Consider the following 21,674-nt stretch of genomic DNA (forward strand, 5'->3'; position numbering starts at 1 on the left):
TGGGTTGAAAGTTTGAAATCCAAGTGGGGCAGTTGCCAGGTACTGACCATATGCAAGTTGGTGGTTTTCCCCCAAGGTACTCCAGCTTTTTCAACCTTATTCCGTCTTATAACTCTATTGCCGAAAGGTATTGATTGTAAGGTCATTATTTTGTGAGCAGTTATCAATTGTGACGTCGCTGCTATGTGAGAGAAATGAACATTACTTTCTTTGAAAAATATTATATTTTGAAAAATATTATATTTTGCTAACAAAACATATGGTGTTCCATAACTCTTTAATGTGCAAAGTTGTGTCATGCTTCATTGGTGGAAAAAAGTTGGAATTTTCATAGAAAAACCATCCACCTAAAGTCAGCTCTTGGAGCCCCACATGTTCACTGCAAGTTTGAATCCCATGTGGGGTAGTTGCCAGACTGATCACTTATCGGTGTTTTTTCTACAGTATTCCGACTTTCCTCCGACATTCAAACCTGGTACATCCTTAAATGACCCTGGCTCCTTAAACTAACAAGCGAGCTAAACAATAACTTGACCTGATCAATGTAGAGTGCAGTAAATGACAAAATGTATGCATATAAAGCAGTAAAAAGGCACTAACGTTTACAGATCACAGGGCCCACAATACAACACCAAATCTGTACAGGAGTATAATCGGCATATATCATTTACTGGTATTACCTTCAGATTATAGTAGTAAGCTACTGTTACAGTATAGAACAACAGGTTAATTAAACTTTTAATTTACCAATGAAAGGCATCGTCATTTACCTTCTATGTTTAAGTTTGTCGAATGTCAGATTATAAATTCATACTTAATTTATGTTTAACTATATAGTTTGTTATATGTAGTTTGCTATTACTGGGTATATTTCTAAGATTTCAGATATAGGAATAGCATGCACATAATATGTATGATAAATATACAATTATGTATACAGTATTAAGTAAAATTATGCTTAGTTTATAGTGTGACAATAGCTACAAATTGTTAACGAACAACATTAATAGGCAGTGTTATTTTCCAAATTAATTCAGCAATAAGTCTATTACTAGTGATAAGCTCATAATCATTGTTTCAGTAGAGATGCCAAGAAACAAAATTAAATGCTAGGAAAGAAAATTAGAGATAGATTTTCTCCTTATAAACGATATATATAAATTTAGTAATGCTAGATATGAGGGGGCAATTATGCACAATTAGCTGACGATCCCTCCTAAGTGACTAATCTTGGTGGGTAAACATTTTCAAAGCAGAGCTTAAGACACTCCTTCACTGGCATTCAGCTCTTTGTTCCCTCGTATCACCATCACATGGTCAGATTGTCAAATGAAAACAGTAACCTGACCAACTGATCAACCAAAAGAATTTTGGGATGCATGCTTTTTAGTTCTAACTCTGGACTATCGAGAAAATTACAAACCATACTTGATCATACTATGCGATAGGAAACCAAAAAGAAATAGAACAACCTTATTTTATATTTGAATCACCATTCAAAACACTCACCTTACAATCATAAACAATAAATCAACTCAACCTTCTGAGAAAACACCAAGGGCAGAGTACATGCAATATTGCATATCACAATCAAAAAGATGTATTTCTGAAAGTATGATTATCCATCAACATAAAAAAAAATCCAAACAGAGTATCGTCGAACTGAAACCTAAATCCTCAATCTGTTTATTATCAATCAAAACTTTTAAAATCATTTGAGATATACATTTAACAGCAGTAGAAAATTTACTTCAGAAAATACCTCAACACAACAGAAGGGGAGATAATCACAATTATCCACTCTAACAGATATGAAATTAAGACTAGATTTGTCACATAACAAACAGAAATCAGAAAGAAATCTACATGACACTAGGAATGTTTTGAATCTGAACTAGGATTTTACACAGAACGTCTTGGTCCTTCTATTTACATACCACTAGAGGTTGGTACGAGAAGGTCTTATAATATCATTTTAATATATCACCAGGACTTAGAATAGAATCCCTTAAATAGCACTATGATCTTATGTGTACATGAACATTTATGTGTACTGTTGCTACAGGCAATGATTTCTATTGCCATGAAACTGGAAATGGGAAAGCGATAAAAACTTTATATATGATGTGATTTCTTTCTACATGTATTAAATGCAATTATGTCTGAAAATCGAAACACATAATTGCAAACACACAAAAAATCTTTATTATTTCCTCTTCGACACAAAGAGAAATGATTATTCCACTGATAATGAAAATCTAAATGTATCTTGATACATGATGTACAAGAAATATGATTAAGAAAATAAAGGAGTCCATTATTTCTATTACTGGCAAACAAAAAATAATATATACCGGTACTGTTCAGTGTATCTTCTTATTCATCCACACTTCCAATCAACTTTATACAGTAAATAATAGAATTACATGTAGTGTGTATACACAGATAATAAATATGAAATTGTCCATATCAAAATATCAACCAATATTTCAAAATTAAAATCTTCCTAAAATAGAACCATTTTATAAACCAAGTAATTAGTTTGTGCTGAAATATTTACGATTGAGTAATAATTTTGATCTACTTTTTTAATTCTTGTTTTGCCTTCAGTTATGAAATCTAATCAATAATTGTTTAAACAAGTTAAATGCATTTCACAAGCACTGCAGATCTGGTACAAAAGGCACATGCATAGTCAATACAAGTCAAAGCTAAACACAAACAATATCATTATGCATTGTTCACAAAGCTATTTTTCAGCTGGGAATTTGAAATGGAGTAAAAACTGAGACTGCACAGAGTCTAATATATCCATCATGGTAAAGGCTAAATTATATCCTATTCCCTGTTTTTCAATACAGAAAAATTAATAATACTTTTATTCATATTTTTAATTATTTTTTCAAATTTAGGCAAAATATGAATACTTTAAGACAAAACAACCAGGTATGTAAACAGACTGTACCTATATATGTTGAGATCAAACAAGCCATTTACTTTTTTTGTTCATTTGAATACAAACTGTACTAGTAAGTGTAACTTTGAACCAAATGACCTTTTCTAGAGCTTCTAAGCTTCCCTTTCAAAACCATTGTATCCATGATGCCACCACACATACCGGTGTGTAATATTATACTGTTGTATAAATGACGTCCATTCTGTGTTTATGTTTGGTACAGATTACAACAAAATGAATTAAAATATGTAAGTGAAATTAATAAATTAGTAAAAATGTGAATGATTGATAAATGTAGTTATGATCTACACTTGGACAAGTTGTACAGTTTTTGGCACAAATCAAAACCAGTGGAGAAAACAGATTATTTAAAACACAAAATACAAACCTAGTAGACTGTATATAATTTCTAATTATATATCAGTGTAAAAGTCACATCAATATGAAACAAAAAAAGATGAATACATTTCTAAAGCTAAAATACACACTGCGAATGGTCCAATACATTAAAAAGTAAAACAATACAGGTCCCAAACTATGTATATATTAATCAGCTGTGTTTATTGTCCATAACAACGAGCAAGCTTTGGTCTAGATTCAGAAAAAAAATATTTCCATTTTTCTGTTGGTAAGAATTTTGATGACACTTTGATAAAAAATAAACTTTAAAAAGAAATATAAATTGGAAAGATGATATTTTAGAAAATTCATTCCACTAGATATAAGCAATATATATATTTTATATATAAATATGAAATACTGTATCCATCGTAATATACAAACTCATACGAGCAGATGGATTATAATTGCTTTATGATTGGTTATATTCAAACATTGTACTGTAAATTATTCACTAAAAAGAATGCAAGTTTACAGTTTAATTTCTTTTCAATAGAAAACATTGTGAAATACATGCTTTCAAAAACTGAGCTCTTGATCTTAGTAATTAACATTGAAATAACTTATTAACCTATAGGTATGCCTAGTATATAAACATTTTACACATGTATACATGTGTGAGACTTCAAAAAAAATATTGAGCAAAGGAAATCTTCTCAAGATCATCAAAGGACAAGGGGAATGAATAAAAGTTCACGGAAACAAAATAAAATCTTCTAATACTCCAACAAAAAATATTCTCTAGTTTGCTAAAAAATAATTATCAAATATATTTCTACTTCATAATTAGATAATAATGAATTACAATAGCAAATAAGACACAATTGCAAACAAAATAAAAAGAAAAATTCTTTTCAGTTAGAAATTTGATTGGAATATCACTTTAAAATCTCATTTAATTATGAGAGTCTATCGATAAACAATGGGTTTTTTTTCTGAAGTGCTAGCAGTAATGTATGATGTGCTCATTTTCAAAGTATACAGCTAAATAAAGATGTATACATCTATATAAATCAAAAACAATAATTTCATAGCAAAACAAAAGTGTTTCTATCATAACAAATAATGCTGATGTGAAGTCTATATATATATAATACTAAATACGTTGGGCCAATGTTTTGATTAAACAAAGATGAAAAACAGTTGTTGTACATTTCTTTCTCTTGTGTTAGCTATTTTTAAAATGTTACCAGTATACTGTACAAAAGTTGAAGAATTAATTAGATATTTAGTAAATATTTTTCAATTGTGACAATGCTTAATTCCGTGGAGTTATCCACATGAAGATAGTAGAAAAATGGCTAATCCACAAACCAATAAATTAAACTCAATTTGCCAATTCAAATACATTGTACTGTCATACTGTCAATCATAAATGATTGTAAATATCAAAATCTTTCTTCAAAATGGAGAATATTTGAAATTACATGGGGAATAAGTATTAGAATGCATGCAGTGTAAGTATTAAGTGGACACAAACTTATTTTCAGAGCTGAAGCAATTGCACTTTCAATTGAAATACATTTTTACTGGACATTAATATTGTCCCACACAACAACACAGTAGTAAACGTTGTCAATAGCAACTATAATCAATATAATAAATGTCTGCAGCATTTTGGTACAACATATCAATGACTTTACCTTCATGAACATCACCGATCTTGCATAACAAATGCAGAATTTGATGAAAACATAATGTGTGAATCATGCCAATGCCTATCTGGAACACAACTTTTGCATCAATTTAGCCTAAATGAACACTAAATGATTACATTTTGCTGACATGGAATTTTTTGAAAAACATAGCTTGATGTGTGACTGTGGCATGAAGCAAGCCATCCGGTGATCTTGCTCTAGTAACGTGTCATTCAATTAAAGCAGGTTCTTGAGACGGCAGTTCAGAAACGTCCTCAAATCCTTTAAATCTCATTTAGTTGAATGAGAACACCAACATTCACATCGGGGTCACCAATTTTGCAACTTGCGAAAAAAATTATTGGCAATAAAATTGATTCACCATGAGAAAGATTTCAAGTGTATGACGCCAATCACTGCATTAACTGTGGTCTGATGCCTATAGACAAATGATTGGCAGTGACGAAGGAAGATAATATGACACACATCAAGCAGACCAAAATGTTTGGAATCCTCCAAACTGTGTCACGCTTCCTTACACAGAAGTCTTTCTCTCTTTTGATTGCACTCATATACCACTTACTAGAACACACAGTAATTCTCTGACACAAGTTCAGCAATAATCATGGCCGTCTTGGAGTATTTTTCTGAAATAGTAACAGAATGGATGAATTTTCAAGACTTGGAGTAGATTTGAACAACAAGCTACCAAATTATGGTGGTCAACTTTTTTCAAAATATTTAGGGACAATAAACTTTTTTAATAAACCCGGTCACCCTTGTAGAGGATAGCATAGGACACCAATGTGAACCCCATCTAACACTAGAAGCTGAATTGGCGTGTAATGGAAAGACGCCATTTTAATCACAGAATCCCCTCTACCTCTATCAGGTTATGAATAGCTATTTTCTGCAGTGAAAGGCTTTAAGTAGATAAGTTGATATTATTTCTGTAAAATCAATCAAGACTAAATTCATCCTAGAAACATCCAACTACTTTAATCTTGAACATTACTCATAATTGTATACCTGCAAAGTACTACACATAGAACTCAGATATTTCTCCTCAAAGAAAAATCACAACAGATTATTATAGGTCTCCAGTGATCAATCTACATGCGCATCCCGAGTCCTGGACTCACAGAATTTTAAAAGGACCCATGAAATTTCTGGAAATGGGTATCTATAACACTGTGGGACACATTGTTTTCACAAAAACCATTGAAAAGGACCCAGGAAAAATAATCGTAGATTGAACACTGGGTCTCTGTCTTTTTCAGATTTTAACTGACTTGACCCACTACAGGGTTCACAATGCTACCATAAGAGGACAGAGTAGCGAACATAACATACCAATTTCCAGTTGATGAGTTTGATCCAGTCATTGCACTCTTGTTCTGTGGTGGAATACATGAAAAATGTCCTCCACTTAAAAACAACCCTGCAACGCAAAATTTCATTGTTTTAATCTTGTTATATACTGTATTTTATAAGAATTTTGCAGCTTATATCGGATATACATGTAATACTATTCACAGCTTGACATTTTAACTACTAAATGCTTCGATAATCTGTTACTTGATGCAAACACATCAATTTTCATTTGGAAGTAAATATAATTTTTTTTTTTTTAAATTGATTTCTCTTTATTATGATATATATTTAACATTTATCAGATAAATTAATGTTAAATCATGACACAAATTCTCAGTTTTCTTCAAATGAAACACTACATGAGCAGTGTGTTGAATATTTCCTGAAGTAAAACATTATAACTACTGCTTCAGTCTTCCGTTTTACCTGCCTTACCTGAAAACATTAAATTTGCCTTTGTTAGTGTAATCTCGTTTGCATTCCTCACATTCCCGGAGGTCCATAGCTCGGATGGCCCTGGTGTCTTCTTTCTTTTTGTAGTACCGAAGTTCATATTTCTGTAGCACAAACCATCTGGTATGCCAAGTCTGCAAAGATTAATTAGATACATAAACCATCTGGTATGCTAAGTCTGCCAGTATAAATCACAGATATCCTTTGGCATCCAAACCCTGTATTGTTATCACATTTTTTTTTGTTTATGTACACAGGTTTTCCATTTTAAAGGTTTCAATCCTTAATCTTCGAACAATAGTTGAACTGAGTGTAGATGTGTACATCTGGTTAATTAACACTTGACAAGCACAAATTTTTTTTTTTTCACAGTACAAATATTTTATTCTCCCAGCTTGTAAAAGTGCATTAAAGATGTATACATTTATACATTTTGGTGGTCTCACAACAAATATACTATTTATACTAGTCTAGTATACAACTGTATTCTGATCGGAACTGCCAGGGCTGGGGCACCTTGGGGTCAACTTATTTACCTTGAACCGAGCTCCAAGTTTGGTTAGAAAACCTTCCTTTGAGTTAATCTGAAAATACATTGAATTTTCAAAATCACCATACCTACAACATCAATTAGTGAAACAAAAAAAGTGCAGAAGATTTTTTCATTTGAATTTCATTTTGTGATGTAGCAATAACAAGATATCAAAATATTATGCTACAGAAATCAGAAATATATTTTGTATCCAATAGTGTTTTGTGTCTTAATTATGTTGCTTTTAATATTTGTACTCTGAGAATGATTTTCGGTTAACACACTGTGTGCTCAGAATAAAACATACCGCAAATTCTGGACCTCTAGAAAAGTCATCTGCTGTACTAAACTCTGCATGGACCCTTATTGTGTCGTACATGTTGGGCTCCTCAATGTTACGTGGGTAGGGGTAATTCAACAGTGTCAGTTGGCCTGTAAAGTCAAAAGATTCAATTAGGTTTGTTTCTGTTCCCCATCCTCATAACAGCTATGGTCATTTATGGACCTCAACCCTGTGACTCAGAAATGAAGGTCTTATGGAAGACTGTCACCTAACTTCTTAGCAACCTCAAGCTCATCCCCTTTCAGTTTCATGAACATTCCTTAACTTGAAATTCTCTATAGGAAAGCATTACTTGAGTTAAGGAAACCCCTGAATTTAAGGAGCCTTTCAAAAATATGCTATGCTCTCTTAAGGAATTCCTTAAATGTAAGGAATGTTTGTAAAACTGGGCCCTGTTGCTATAGAATGGATGCTCTGCTGGTAGAGTGATTTTATCTGCTTATATATCCCAATTGCATGATTGTAAGACATAATTAAATTGTAAGAAAATATCTATATCTACCATATTTTTCTGGTGCTTTCTCAACAAATGATTGAAAAAGTTCAATCTCAGCCTCTTTTTTTTTTAAAAAGTTCCTCTAAAATTTATAGTACTGTTGTTAAATGGTATACCTATTAATTACAAAATGACAGCAGACTACTACAAAATATAGCAAAAATATTAATTCTAGGAACAAAACATTTTATTCATTAGAGTGCATTGTAACAAACATTCTTACCTGAATCAGCACCTATCAAAGGTTTATTAGCAAAATGGTTGATGAGTTCGCTCATACTGTGAAATTCGCCATGTCCGAATTTAAAGTCAGTACCCTCAACAGACAGGTTGAAATGCTTCACTGATTTGTCACACCTGTGAGAGAATAAAAAGTAATTAACAGGTATATTATACAGCCCATTACACAGCTATAGAGGGAGTGTAAAATAGTGTTAATAGGTGAAAGCCAATCAGTTTACTATTACGAACATAGTAATGGGAGTGTTTAAAGATGTTAGCATGTATATGCCTATAGCGAGGCTTATCACTCAGTCACACACGTACACCTTTAACGGAAGCAAAAAGGTACTAATTAGGATGTTGACTGTACCACATCTTTTATTTATGTTCTTCGTCATAAGGATGTAAATGATCTTTTTATGAAATCAAGGATGGGAAATTTGAGAATTATTCTCTTTTCCTGCTAGAGTAATGCTGTCCTATTTCTCATATTAGAAATATTCAAAATATCCCTTTTCATTAATTATTTTATAGGAATCATATGAAGAATGGTTATTAAGAATGGATTACTTTCCAGACTTGCCTTTTATTATTTAATTGAAGGTGAAGAAATATAAGAAAGTAAATTCTTTATATTGCTTCTTCAAGCATAGATTTCATATGAATTATGTTAATACTCCTCATGCCTACTTTTCTTGAGATAAGAATGTAGCTTATCTCTGAATGTCCGACAATATGATCAACAGACAACAGAAAAAGATGACGTTTGGATTCTTTTAACTTTATAACAAAATTGTATTGAGAGTAAATTTAAATCATCTGATTATCTTCCTTGATAAGTATACCAACCTTACTGACAAAGCATACTCCCCAGCTTTGGAGCTCGGTCGGAGCATGTATGTTCCATCCACTCCATTCTGTAGTAACAAACTCTCTGCTGTGTGTCTATCTACCCCAGGGTGAAACCATCTACAAATAAAGGTAAAACATCAGTGGGTATAGTCATAGTTATGTTTACTATAGGACCAAGCTACCTGTATCCTCTGTTGTGACACCCAAAACCTTCCCGAGGGTTGTGATTTTGTTGTCACACCCTCATAGGTAGGGAATGATTCTTTTTCTCCCATATACAAAAGAAAATAGATATAATAGCCTAAAAAGAAGCATTTTCAACGCGACATGAACATGGTTCCATCGTCTGCACATCAATATTGATGACGTCATCAATAATGCACGCTAACGTCACACCACATGAAGTCATGATGTCACGCTATTGTCTTCAGGTTCAAAAGCTTAGCGTGCGCAATCTTTCATACCCTAGGGTTTGACAGAAAAATCTCCCAAGCCTAAAACCGGTGACAAATCAGTGAATGGTGGTAGAATCTATTAACTCTGACACAATGCCTTCCTTGTGGTATAGTCCAACATGTATCTGAAGAAGACCTCTTGGCACTAATAGCAGAGACAGATTATTTTCCAAAATGTTGTACCCATACATTAGGATGCATATGGTATCACAGGCAATACAATAATGTTGATTTTGAGTTTGTTTGTTTGATTTATTAACGTCCTATTAACAGCATATGGTCATGTATGTATGAGATACTAAAACAATGTTGGATTTAAGTAGTTAGTACTATTTACCTTTAATTAGTTCCATTTTTTTTGTAATGCGATATGGAAATCTCCAGAAGTTAATTGGGACTATAAATAATTGCCGTAAATTATATTCTATAATTAATTACCCACTACAGTATCTGACCATGCAGTCTTGTTGATGTCATGTACATGCAAGCATCTGCAGATGGATATTTATCACATAGTCTGCCTGATATCCTGTGATTTCGCCCATGTAAAATTTTTGCATATGTCACTAATGAAATATGACTGAAAATTCATTGTGACCTCAGAGAGAAAAAATAAAATAACATCAGGATTACAAGGACGGCGGGACAAAATGGCGGTCTCTACTGGATTTTCGAACTACATCTTGACATTAAATTCTTTGTTATGATAATGTAGTAAGCACTGATTAACAATAGGAACCGGTTGATTTTGTTCTTTAAGAGTGTTTGAAGGCAATGCAAAATGTTTTGAACGAAGATACAAAAACTGAGATTTTTTTGTAAATTTTTTTTTCTCCAAAAAAGAACTCAAAAACGTACCTGCGCACTAAACACGGTTGCACACTATACGTGTAAAAATATGACATTTGTAGATACGTCATAAAAAATTTGTGTTCATTTCACATGAGATTTTATGAAACTCATCTCGAAGTTTTAATTTTAGCTTGCCAAGGCTTGCAAAAATAAAAACTTCTTTGACTTGTTTCATAAAACCTCATATGTAATGAACACTCATGTAAGATCCTATATATATATTATTAGTTATAGCCATGGCCAATTACTGATGCACTATAAAACCATAGAGAGCAGTAAAATTTATAGGGAGTAAGGGCATAGCCACATCATCAGTCAAGCATCCGACTAGTGTTCAGCAGATCTAGAGGTCCAAGATTTGAAACCAGTCTGCCAGATACATTTTCTCCTTTCCTGTTACACAAACAATGTTAACTACGATCACACCAAATGTACTATTACTGTTCCCATGTTTTTATTTACATTTGTAAACATTATTAAAATTGAAACTTACTCGAGAGACTCTAGTTGTCTCCCCATCTCCTGGGTAATTTGATCTAGTGTTCCAGCCATAGTGATGATCAGAATCTCTTCACAACCTCTGTATACACTGGAACAAATATCAAATCACTGAAAATGGTTGTATGGGACAAAATGATAGGTCATTTTATTAAATTATGACTAAACATTAAATCTCCACTTGTAAAACATTAGTCTACCTTTTGGAACAGTATTTATTTTCAAAGCATGGCTTTCTATATAGATACAATACGTCCATGTTTATACAATAGATCTAACGTTATAATAGAAAAATAATACATAACATAGAAAATTGAACAAAGTCCCTAATTCAGAATTTTAGAGATTTATATCGAATAAAAGACAAAAAATCTTAATGAATATCATTTAATCTTATACTTCAGTTTATTTAAAGACCTACATTTATATATTCAAATCGTTAAAATTGACAATTTGTCTGATTTTGACCCTCAACTGAAATGACACTGGTTATGGTTTCAGAAGACATCATAAAGTTAAAATCCAAGAATCATAATGTGAGTGAATCAGACACGATATTTGTGACCGTCTGGTGTTTATGCAAAATGATAAACATTCACTGCAGACGAGAATGATCATGCTAACTTGAAACACTATCATGGATTCGGACAGACATACTTATCGTCTGTTTGTCACCATCTTCATCGCCTTGGGCCGACAACAATAGAAGCTCCCATCCACTTGTTTTGATGAAAGTCGGAAGTGCCTGAGTGTGTCATTCCCTTCTTCAACCCTTTGAGATTTTCTGATAATCTGATTGGTCGAAATTCAATATCATTTATTTCTTTTATATTACTGTTTATCTTTAATTTGATACAGATGCATACATGAACTGATGGTTTACAATAATTATGTACATTAAAATAGAAATTTATCGAACAAATACTTTTGATATACAACGTATTATGATTTCCTACCACAACCTCGCTAGCTAGACTTGCACAAGTTCGTGATCTCTGATGTGCCTGCTAACATTACAAGGATTCACATACAGAGGGTTTTACCCATTTCAGCAAATGAGAAGCGACGTTACAAGAGGCGAAAAACTACTTTTTCTTTATGGACAGATAAATTAAAGTTTAAGCCAATGAAAATATGTAATAAAAACATGTTTCATAATACAGATATATATAGATAGGTTTTTTACAGTTTCATAACCTAACGCATATGCAGTAGTTACAGATTAGGCTAGATCATGGACCATTTTTAGACGTTTTAGAGGTCTAGATAATAAAACGGTAAAAATCAAACTCTTGTATATAGTACCATATGTAGAATATGATTTTTACCGATTTTTGATCTAGACCCCTAGAACGCCTAAAACTATGGTCTTAAAGTACTCTGCATGTGGGGCATAATTATATAATCTGTAACTAATTCTGAGATATCCCTGTGATTTAATGTAGCCTATATAAAAGCAAGATCAAGGTGGTTTTGAAGTGAAATGTGTTCAGAGTATTGTGTGAATTGATCTAAACAGAAACATATACATTGTTTACCACATTAATTCTTTTAAACATGATATATTTCATCAACAAAAAGTTTAAACATTATATCATGGTTTGATGTGACCAGTTTTCCCGATGTTATTTAATATGATTTTGATAGCATGAAAATAAGCTATTTAAATACCTCTTTTTTTCGAAAATCAGACATTCAAAACCGTGTTTTATTAATATATATTAGTTAAAATGTTATTTTTTTCATTCCAAAATCGTACCCAAACCATCTGAAAATTAGTTAATTTTTATAACATATAAGTTATTCTGCTGTATTTAGCTATTTTTAAAGAGTATTTCTAAAACCGTCCCTCATCACATATAGAGGTACATCTGGCGATCGTAAAGTGGCGGAGTTGCCAATATCTCTAATATATGTTTCTGATCTAAAAGTCTGTTCATTTTAGTATGAAATTTTATGAAATGAATGTTTTTGGGTGTTTTTACAGGTCTTAACAAAGTTAGATAAAACTTTAATAAAATCCCATGTAACTTCCAACACATGCTCTACTGTAGACAAAACGCCATTTATAGACCTACATGTACATATTAGTCGTGTTTTTTCATTTTTTTTTTATTTCTTGACGTCGCATTATGTAAGTTCATGATGGTGACTTCAATAAAAGATGCTCCATGTAATAATTATACTCTTGTGAAGCCACTATATAAGACAGAGTATATATGCATAATTTTAAAAGGAAATTAACCAAATGAAAATTTCTAAAATGCTAATTTTACCGGCACGCAACTTCAGTCATTTACACGAAGTAAAATGGAAAATACGTCAATGGTGTCTCTAATCCATGTTACACTGGACATTTCAATTCCACAACACATGCCATGCACGATTCATTATAATTGGTTCGGCTTTTTTGGACAAAATTTTTTTTCTTTTATTTAATTTAGACAAAACATGTTGAAAAACGACTCTGAGGAGAAAGTCCAGTTCCTTCCTGTCCAGATTTACTTTGTATCTCTCATGGCTGAGTTCTGTCTAGGACGGGAGAGCTGCTTTTCAACTGACCTTTCGATTTCCACTGTTTCACAAACTGAAAAGAAGACTGTTCAACAGGCTGACTTGTCTTCATCATTTGTGATTTTCCCACCACTATATCAGCTGTCACTTTCAGTGCACCGTCATGCCTTGATCTGTATCTCTCTTACTGTAGAGCTTTCCTACATCATTACAAGATGTGGGGCATTGCGCATTGTGCCCAGTTTCAAGACCATTCCTTAAATTTAGGGATCATTAAACTTGAAATTCTCCATAGGAAATTAAAGCGTCACAGATTTTAAGGATGACTCCTTAGCTTCAGATCTCCCCTTAACTTCTGTAATGCTTTTCTTCGAGACACTTTAAGTTAATGAATTTCTTAATGATAAGGAATGTTCGTGAAACTGGGCCCAGTTTGTACAATTTATAGCTTGGGTCACCTGTCCATGATAGTTTCCTCTCAAGGGGGATTCCATTTGGCCCATGCACCTTGCTTGAGCAGCTCCAGATATGTGCCTTTATCCGTCCTCTTCAACTCAGCCCGCTTCCATCTGAACAATAATATCTCTAGTATACCTCTGGTTCCAACTGAATCATCAAACCATTTGCCTAGGCATTCTAAGGGACTGCTAATGATTGAAGAAATCTCTTCTTGTACATTCAGTGTGAAATTTTTTTACGTAGTCTCCACTTCTTCACGAACCATGAACCGTGATTTCTGTGGTGTGAACTGCATTTTTATCCACGAGACCTTCTTTTTACATTAGGCTAAGCACCTATCTGGTGGCTTCTACACGTGTTGTGGTTGTACATGTACATATAACAGTAAGGTTTACCATGAATAATATCAGTTAGTTGGTTAATAAGACACTAGACTCTTTTCTCTGTTCTCATAGTAGTTATATATTCTAAGTTGCCTTTTCCTCTGACATCACAAGTCAAGCTTTTCTTACTGAATGATTTACTGTTGACAATACAACCTGTTTGAACAATAGCTAAGCCTTTCATTGTTTTGAAACTTTGAGGACTATAGGATTCCAGTAACGGTTGCAAGTATAGTAGATATTTCATTCCCATGGGGGTGAGACAGGTGAATTGCAACCTAAGGAGAAAGCCTTTAAACAAAATCGTACCCAAAGCCAGAGATTTGCTTAACTCAGTGAATGGTTATTGGTATCTGACTATTGTGTACCTAATATTGAGGTGTCAGCAACCTCAATGTTGACAAGAAGTTATTTGAAATTGACGGATCGATAGCTGTCAATTAAAGCATACAGGTACTGCATGTGACTTTACATTATGTATGCTATGTAATATTTGCTACGACATTGAATAGATACACATGTGTTTGCTAGCACGACGGGTGGTCATATACTGCCTGGTGATTGGTCACTTGTCATTAATGTCATTGTAGTATCATGACATTATCAAGGAAGGACAAAGATCTGTATAGCATGTCTTTACTTTAGGGTGAGATAAGAAATAGCATACAGTACTTGTAAAATGACTTAATATCCCTGTCCAAGGGTAGGGGGAAATAATGTCACAGATAACCAATGTCAAGGTCAAATTGTTTATCTATGGTATCAAGGGATTAAGATTACCATACACAGTTATCAAGAGGACAATGTCTTTTGGCATCCAAAGGTTGAAGCAAGTATATACTTTATCATTAGAATATATATTTATGGCGTTATATATTACCTCATGAGTTTCAAAATTTGTTTTTGTATTTTTCATAGTTTTTTTTTATCTCAACAGACAAAAGACCTTTTCCCATTTCCGAAAAAAATCTGCACATAAAAAATGAATCAACTTCATATTGTACATGTAGAACTTGTATATCAATAAAACAAAGCAAAGATTTACATGTAGTATTTAAAGATCAGCAACTTCAATTATTATAAATTATGTAAAAAATTGGAGTAATTAAATGCGATAAAAGCTTATTTGGTAAGAAGCAATTACATATCATTATGGCAGATTTTGTGGAGAATGGAGGTCCAATATCTCCTGTAAAAACCAACAAAACAAATGAATATGTGTAATGAAGCTTTTTATTTCAAATATGCGGCTATACAAGGGTACAAACATAGACCTACAGAGGGAAGTCAGGAGATGCACAAATATATAGGTATCTATCTCATCAGGAACAACCAATCATAAAATTATTCTAATTTCAGCATTTCATCCTAATTTCAAAATTCTCATGTAGTTTAAAAGGATGCAAAGTGTGGAATTGGAGTTACAGCTAAAAATCTGCAGAATGTAATTGTCCTGTATAAAATTTTCATTTGAATTCATTTGTTCATGTTTTCAATTGGAAATTACTTATCTGAACATCAGAATTGCAGACTTTGCATCTTGAAAATACAATGATTATTTTCAATAATTTAGATCAAACATTTGTCCGAAGAAAATCACATTATTGTTTCACAACATATTAATCATTAATATAAGTACATCGTAGTATAAGTCAAATGTTATCTAAGTACAATGTGAGCATGCCACACGAAGAAAAACATTCAATCATAATTCATTATTTAATCATCGACAGTTACTATTCATTTTGAAAATTTTCTCATTCGAAATAATCCATGCACATTTCACCTTTGATCTTACTAAGTTGTCTCCCTTCATGATCAAGTTGTCTCCTCTTGAAACACATACACATTCAAAAAATTTTCAAAGTTAAATTACTCATCAATTTATATATAATCACATAAATTTTAAAGTTTGATCACTCCAGTGTCTGCTAGATTTGTTCATTTGAACTAAAGGGCCAGTTCTAGTTCAATGAACTAAATCAAGTTTGCTTAACTCAATTACCCCTGAAAGTTCATAATGAACTATTCCAGTCTTTGATTAGGAAGAGTTCATATGTGTCTACAGGGGTGAATAAGTCTTATAAGTCAATTTGGTTAGCAGTATTGGAACATGCCAACATTTACTATCCCATATATATAATATTTAGTCAGTGTCAAGGAATCCATTCTTGGATAAAATCTGTATGAGTTTATGGAAGAACCACAAAATAGCTGTTCATATGTTTCCAATGAAAGCACATATGGTTTATTTGATTGGGGTTCTTATAAATACATTCGAATCTACCAGAGTTACTTCCCTTCATTTCATTCCTTCAGTACTCTGATCAATCAAATGTAATAAATGGTGATGTCGTTAATGTTAATCTGGGTATAAAGTATCTTTTCCATTTTTAGAATACATTAAAAAATAAAAAAAAAAAAAAGATGAAAAATTCATAATTAACATAAAACAAGATTTGAAACAAGAACGAATGAAGACCTGTACATAAAATGTTGATATAATTTATCAATGAAGCTTAGCATTCATTGTTGACAAAATATGTAAACCTTAATTAACAAACATTAATTAGAAAGGAGCTAATAACATGGACAGCAAGGCTCCAAAACTCTCAAAACCGTAAATATGATACAAGTACTTAAGTACCTCAAAAAAGTCAAGCGAACACTAGTATTCTATAGTTATACAGGTTTTGAAAGCATGGTGAATTAATGAAATAGAAAATATACAGATCTATGTTAACCTTCTCCTAGATGCCATACCAAATCACTGAGGGCACAAGCACATTGACAACTTATTAATTTGGACATAGATGGGTGAAGTTTTTGCTAATTGATTTCCTACATTTACAAAATGGGAAATAAAACGTTTTTTGTTTTTATTTCATTGCATTCCGATTCTGTATGCAATCAAGCACAGGGCTAAGGCTCAACATCATCAATGATGGACTTCACAACTAATACTATCAACAGTTGATTAAGTCCTTAAATGACAAAAAAACAAATTCATGCAAATTCTTAAAATTATGTTTTGTACATAAGTTAAATGTTTTAACAATGAACCTGCTCAATTTTATATGAACTGGTAAGGTAAGCAGTAACAAAAATCATGTGCGAAAATGCAAATCAGGCGTCAATGTCATTTTGCGAAAAGTTAATTAGCCATATGATATAATGGAACTCTGATGACTTTTTTGACATTACACATCGTGTTCGAGGGGTTGGGAGGTCGGTTCCTTTTCACCTCCGTGTTCCATAAACTGGTCTATAATCTGTCGCATGCTGTCGCGGAGTTCTTCTGGGGGTTCGTTGTCCTGTTGGATACGAGACTCCTCCGTGATGAGCGTTTGTTCCTGTCCATCCTTCACTACCGTTTTAGTGTGGATCTGTTTCTTCATGTAAACTCTACAACATTTAAAACAATCATTCAGTTACAATCACAGCATAACTCCCTAAAGCTAGAATGTTATATTGACATTTCCTGCCCTCTTTTCAGATCAAGTGGAGATGATATTTGGTATGTATACAGTCAAACCTGCCTTAGCGACCACCTCTGTATAAAGACCACCTGTTCAGTAAGACCACTTTCACTGAATCCCAAATAGTCATTTTTAACACAATTTGCCCTGTGCATAAAGACCACTTGACTATAATGACTATTTTTTCCTGGTTCCTTGGATGGTCTTTATTAACAATTTTGACTGCCCATTGTAATTTTCCTCTACACGAGGGATAACAATGAGGTGTATTGTGTTTCTATTGATGTAGCATAATGTTATTTTTATTGAGATAAACAATATGATAAAGTATAATGTATACAACCCAATAAGTACCCAAGGTACTTAAAACTGTAAGGGGGGGGGGGGACGACTACAGGAACACGGTTCTTATTGGGTCAAATATGATGTTCTATATATTTTTTTCCAATTGCCAACTTAGGCATCAATATGATACATTTCACAATGAACTAAAATTCTTGTTCTCATTGTATATGAATATGAAAATTTAAGAAATGAACTTGAAATTAATTTACCTGGTTATTTTAATCTTTAAAACAAAGTCCCTACCTGGCTGAACCCTCATCTGTTCCCTCAGCTCCCTGGGAATCTGTGCCTTCTACAATAAAATCAACATGGCCGGCATGAGAATAAAATCTAGAGTGTATCTAAAAATATCACAAGATCCAAATAAATAAAAATTCTTTATGAGCATCAATGTGATGCAGTAAATGAAATTTTGTCTAATTATTTATTTAATTGATTCATCAATTACGGAACGTATAATATTTTCATTATAAGAGACATGTATTTGTTGTATAAAATACCACTCTTATGAAAACCAGGTATAATAAATCAGGCAATTACAGCACTGTAAATCACATTATACAGCCCTATACTTACCAAGTAATTTTACATTTTGATTTTTTTTCATATATATGTACCAATGGGATACATATCTATATCAATAAGTATTTCCAATACTGACTCTCATTGATTTTTGTTATCGCTGTAACTTTTGAAGGTTATTAAACCCTTCATCAACCTTCATTATCAAGAACCTATCACCATGTATTATACAAATACATTGTACAGACATTGGTTTTGTTTAGGAAATATAAATAGCTTTTTTCAAAAATATAACTGGCATCTACTTCCAGTCAAAACTTGAAAATTTGATAGCATTAGAGTATAATATCAAAGGAATGGGTAGTATTTTCAACGGTTACGCATATCAAACCAGCCTGGATTTTTGACAATAAACAATTGTTCAATACCACGGAAATCTAATTCAGATGGTAACTTAGAGACCATGTGCAGTGTCAAATAACTCAGTTTATATCCAAGAAAACAAGCCAAACTATTAGGTATGACCTTATCAACCGTATCAATATGATAGGCCATGCGGAAACACCATACAAGATACACAACTCCAGATCACGTACTATACAAAGGGACACAACTCAAGGACACGTACCATACAAGGGGACACAACTCAAGGTCACACACAGTACAACACATATGTACAGAAAAAAAATCGTGAAAATAATATAAATGTGTAATCAAAAACCAAAGTTCACGGCAGATAAATGCTCCACAACCTTGACCTTTTAATTGGAAATGAACTCATTCACACGTGAATACCCATTAACCTCTACTTAAACTGAGACTGTTCACTACGATATAATATTCCAGGGTACACAAATTAATCATTGTGTCATAGTACCAGAACTTTATTTTAATGGATAATTTTATACACTCTGAAACGTTATTACCAAGTATGGTATTACACACCTGAGTAAGCTTAAGTATAACACATATTTATTTGTCTGTATCACTATGGATGGTAGACATATATCACACCCCAGAGTAGCCTGAGCTTACTCTGACCCTCACACCAGACTTAGACATTTAGACAAATGAATATTTACACCCAAGATATTTTATCTTAGTATTATTTTATGTTTGTTCTCAAAAGATTTCATCTTCAAAAGAAAGAAAATAAACAGATTTCTCTCCCACCCCCCACCTCTCAAAAAAAAAAATCAAAAAAATCAACATTCCAAGGGCAAAGTCAAAATGTACACGACATGCATTCTTAAAGAACATTTAAACCCCATTCATAAACCCAGTTCCTTGGTTGGACTTTATTAACACAAGTAATATCTAAGTGATTTGTAGTGTTCAGTTAGGAAACCAAAACTTGATCAGCACATTCACGATAGTGAAACTACAAACTAATCATAATATCAATACTACAGCTATTAAATGGTAGTTAGTGACAAAATCCATCCTAATAAAATCAGTAAACATAAAATCTATCTCGAATTAATCAACATAAAACTCATCTGAAATCTATAAGTATAAAATCTACAGAACAGAAAAAGATCAATGGAAACTGTTATCATGTTATGTGGATTGTAGCAAGAATTTTAAAAGTTTTTTAACAGACAAATATTCAGAGAATTGATTCATGATTTTGACTAAACCAAGTCTTCCTATCATGATGTTGAGCTTATAGATATTTCTAATCATGAAATATTCAAGAAATCCAAACAGAAAAAATAGCTCAAATGCCTTAAAGCTGAGAATATGTTTACAATATATTGTTAGGATAAAAAAAATTTTGAAATGAAAATTTGTGATTTGAGAATTAATTTTCTGATAGTCTACAATGATATTGAATAATTTCATTGTGATCTTTAGAGCAAGAAAGCCTGAATTGTTCACTACTGATTCTGTTATATAGATTCCCTGGTACATCAATAGACCATAACTGTATCCGCTCTGATACAGTTAAATCAATATAGCTCGTAACGTCTTCATGCTATCCATAACAAAATTGTTATTGCTGTACAATTGATAATGGGCATTCAACTGACCTTGACCTTTCAGCCTGAATCAATAAAAACAATAACCTGCCAGATCATTGATCAACAATGACAGTCTGGAGGATGGTTGTAAAAGTTGCTGGGGGAATTAGCTCAGTTACACCCACAACCTACACCATCTCACCCGCACCTTTGTTGGTGTCTCACACCCACAGGTCGGGCAGGCTAATGCAATTTACACATTCTCTGGTGAGAAAAGCAGTGCATTAAAAACAAAAAGAAACAAAAGCACGACTGAAATTTGTCGTAAATAAATGTAAGGATGGAGAGGTGAAGGAAATCACAACAAAAGCCGATACAACGATGCGTCTCCTGCCATGCAAACATCTTTCTGACCTGTCTGACCAAGATGTTTAGGTGTTGTGAAGTCGAGAACTTCATCTTCATCAGAGTCTTGGTCTTCGTCTCCGGGTTCGTAATAAATCGGACCACTTCTCTGAGCTACAGGCACTAAACACAATATAACACTCACATCAACACCTGTTAAACCTTCAGATTCTTCCTTTAACAGCTGTTTTGGATTAATCAATTTCTTAAATACTGTATAATGTGAAAATTCGTAGCTATAGTACTTTCCTGGAGCCTTCAAATTATTTCATGTGTAGAAATATTCATGGCTTAGAAGCTGATGACCTGGTGCTTCAAATAAAATATCAAATAATTTTTTTTTCATGTTTGTGGTTATATGGCAGCCACAAAAACAATGAGTATTTCTACATAACGGACATTTCAAATTATACAGTATTATAATTTCAAAAGTCCACCTTGTCAAGTAACATAATTTCTAAGAATAAAAAACAAATTCAAAATTGAAAACAAAAAAATCTTTCATATTCAAACTTGAAATAAGGTAATAAATTA

General features: G+C 32.7%; 2 protein-coding genes across 2 annotated transcripts in view; both read right to left on the minus strand.

Annotated features, from left to right (window-relative positions):
* Positions 1-232: 232 nt before the first annotated feature.
* On the minus strand, positions 233-11,858 carry LOC138323653 (dual adapter for phosphotyrosine and 3-phosphotyrosine and 3-phosphoinositide-like). The gene is made up of 9 exons (XM_069268418.1): positions 11,727-11,858; positions 11,065-11,160; positions 9,262-9,381; positions 8,414-8,547; positions 7,659-7,783; positions 7,356-7,403; positions 6,802-6,953; positions 6,346-6,433; positions 233-5,639 (listed from the first exon to the last, which is right to left on the minus strand). The coding sequence occupies exons 2-9, from the start codon at positions 11,121-11,123 to the stop codon at positions 5,616-5,618; spliced, it is 750 nt and encodes a 249-aa protein (XP_069124519.1). The 5' UTR covers positions 11,124-11,160; positions 11,727-11,858; the 3' UTR covers positions 233-5,615.
* Positions 11,859-15,640: 3,782 nt separating this feature from the next.
* LOC138324389 (uncharacterized) overlaps positions 15,641-21,674 on the minus strand; it is a 182,988-nt gene continuing 176,954 nt past the window's right edge. The window contains 3 exon segments of the mRNA XM_069269457.1: positions 15,641-17,830; positions 18,493-18,541; positions 21,150-21,263. Coding sequence (XP_069125558.1) covers positions 17,626-17,830; positions 18,493-18,541; positions 21,150-21,263 — 368 coding nt within the window. The 3' untranslated portion in view covers positions 15,641-17,625.

Source organism: Argopecten irradians, chromosome 5, assembly GCF_041381155.1.
Source record: "Argopecten irradians isolate NY chromosome 5, Ai_NY, whole genome shotgun sequence".
Classification (NCBI taxonomy): Eukaryota; Metazoa; Mollusca; class Bivalvia; order Pectinida; family Pectinidae; genus Argopecten; species Argopecten irradians.

Bases quoted from the DNA above. Each gene is read 5' to 3' on its own strand.
- LOC138323653 (XM_069268418.1), bottom strand. From the start codon at position 11,123: ATGGCTGGAACACTAGATCAAATTACCCAGGAGATGGGGAGACAACTA. The intron at 9,382-11,064 runs GTAAGTTTCAAT...CTTTATTTGTAG, and splicing joins AGACAACTAGAGTCTCTCGA to ATGGTTTCACCCTGGGGTAG. The intron at 7,784-8,413 runs GTAAGAATGTTT...TTGACTTTACAG, and splicing joins TTTGATAGGTGCTGATTCAG to GCCAACTGACACTGTTGAAT.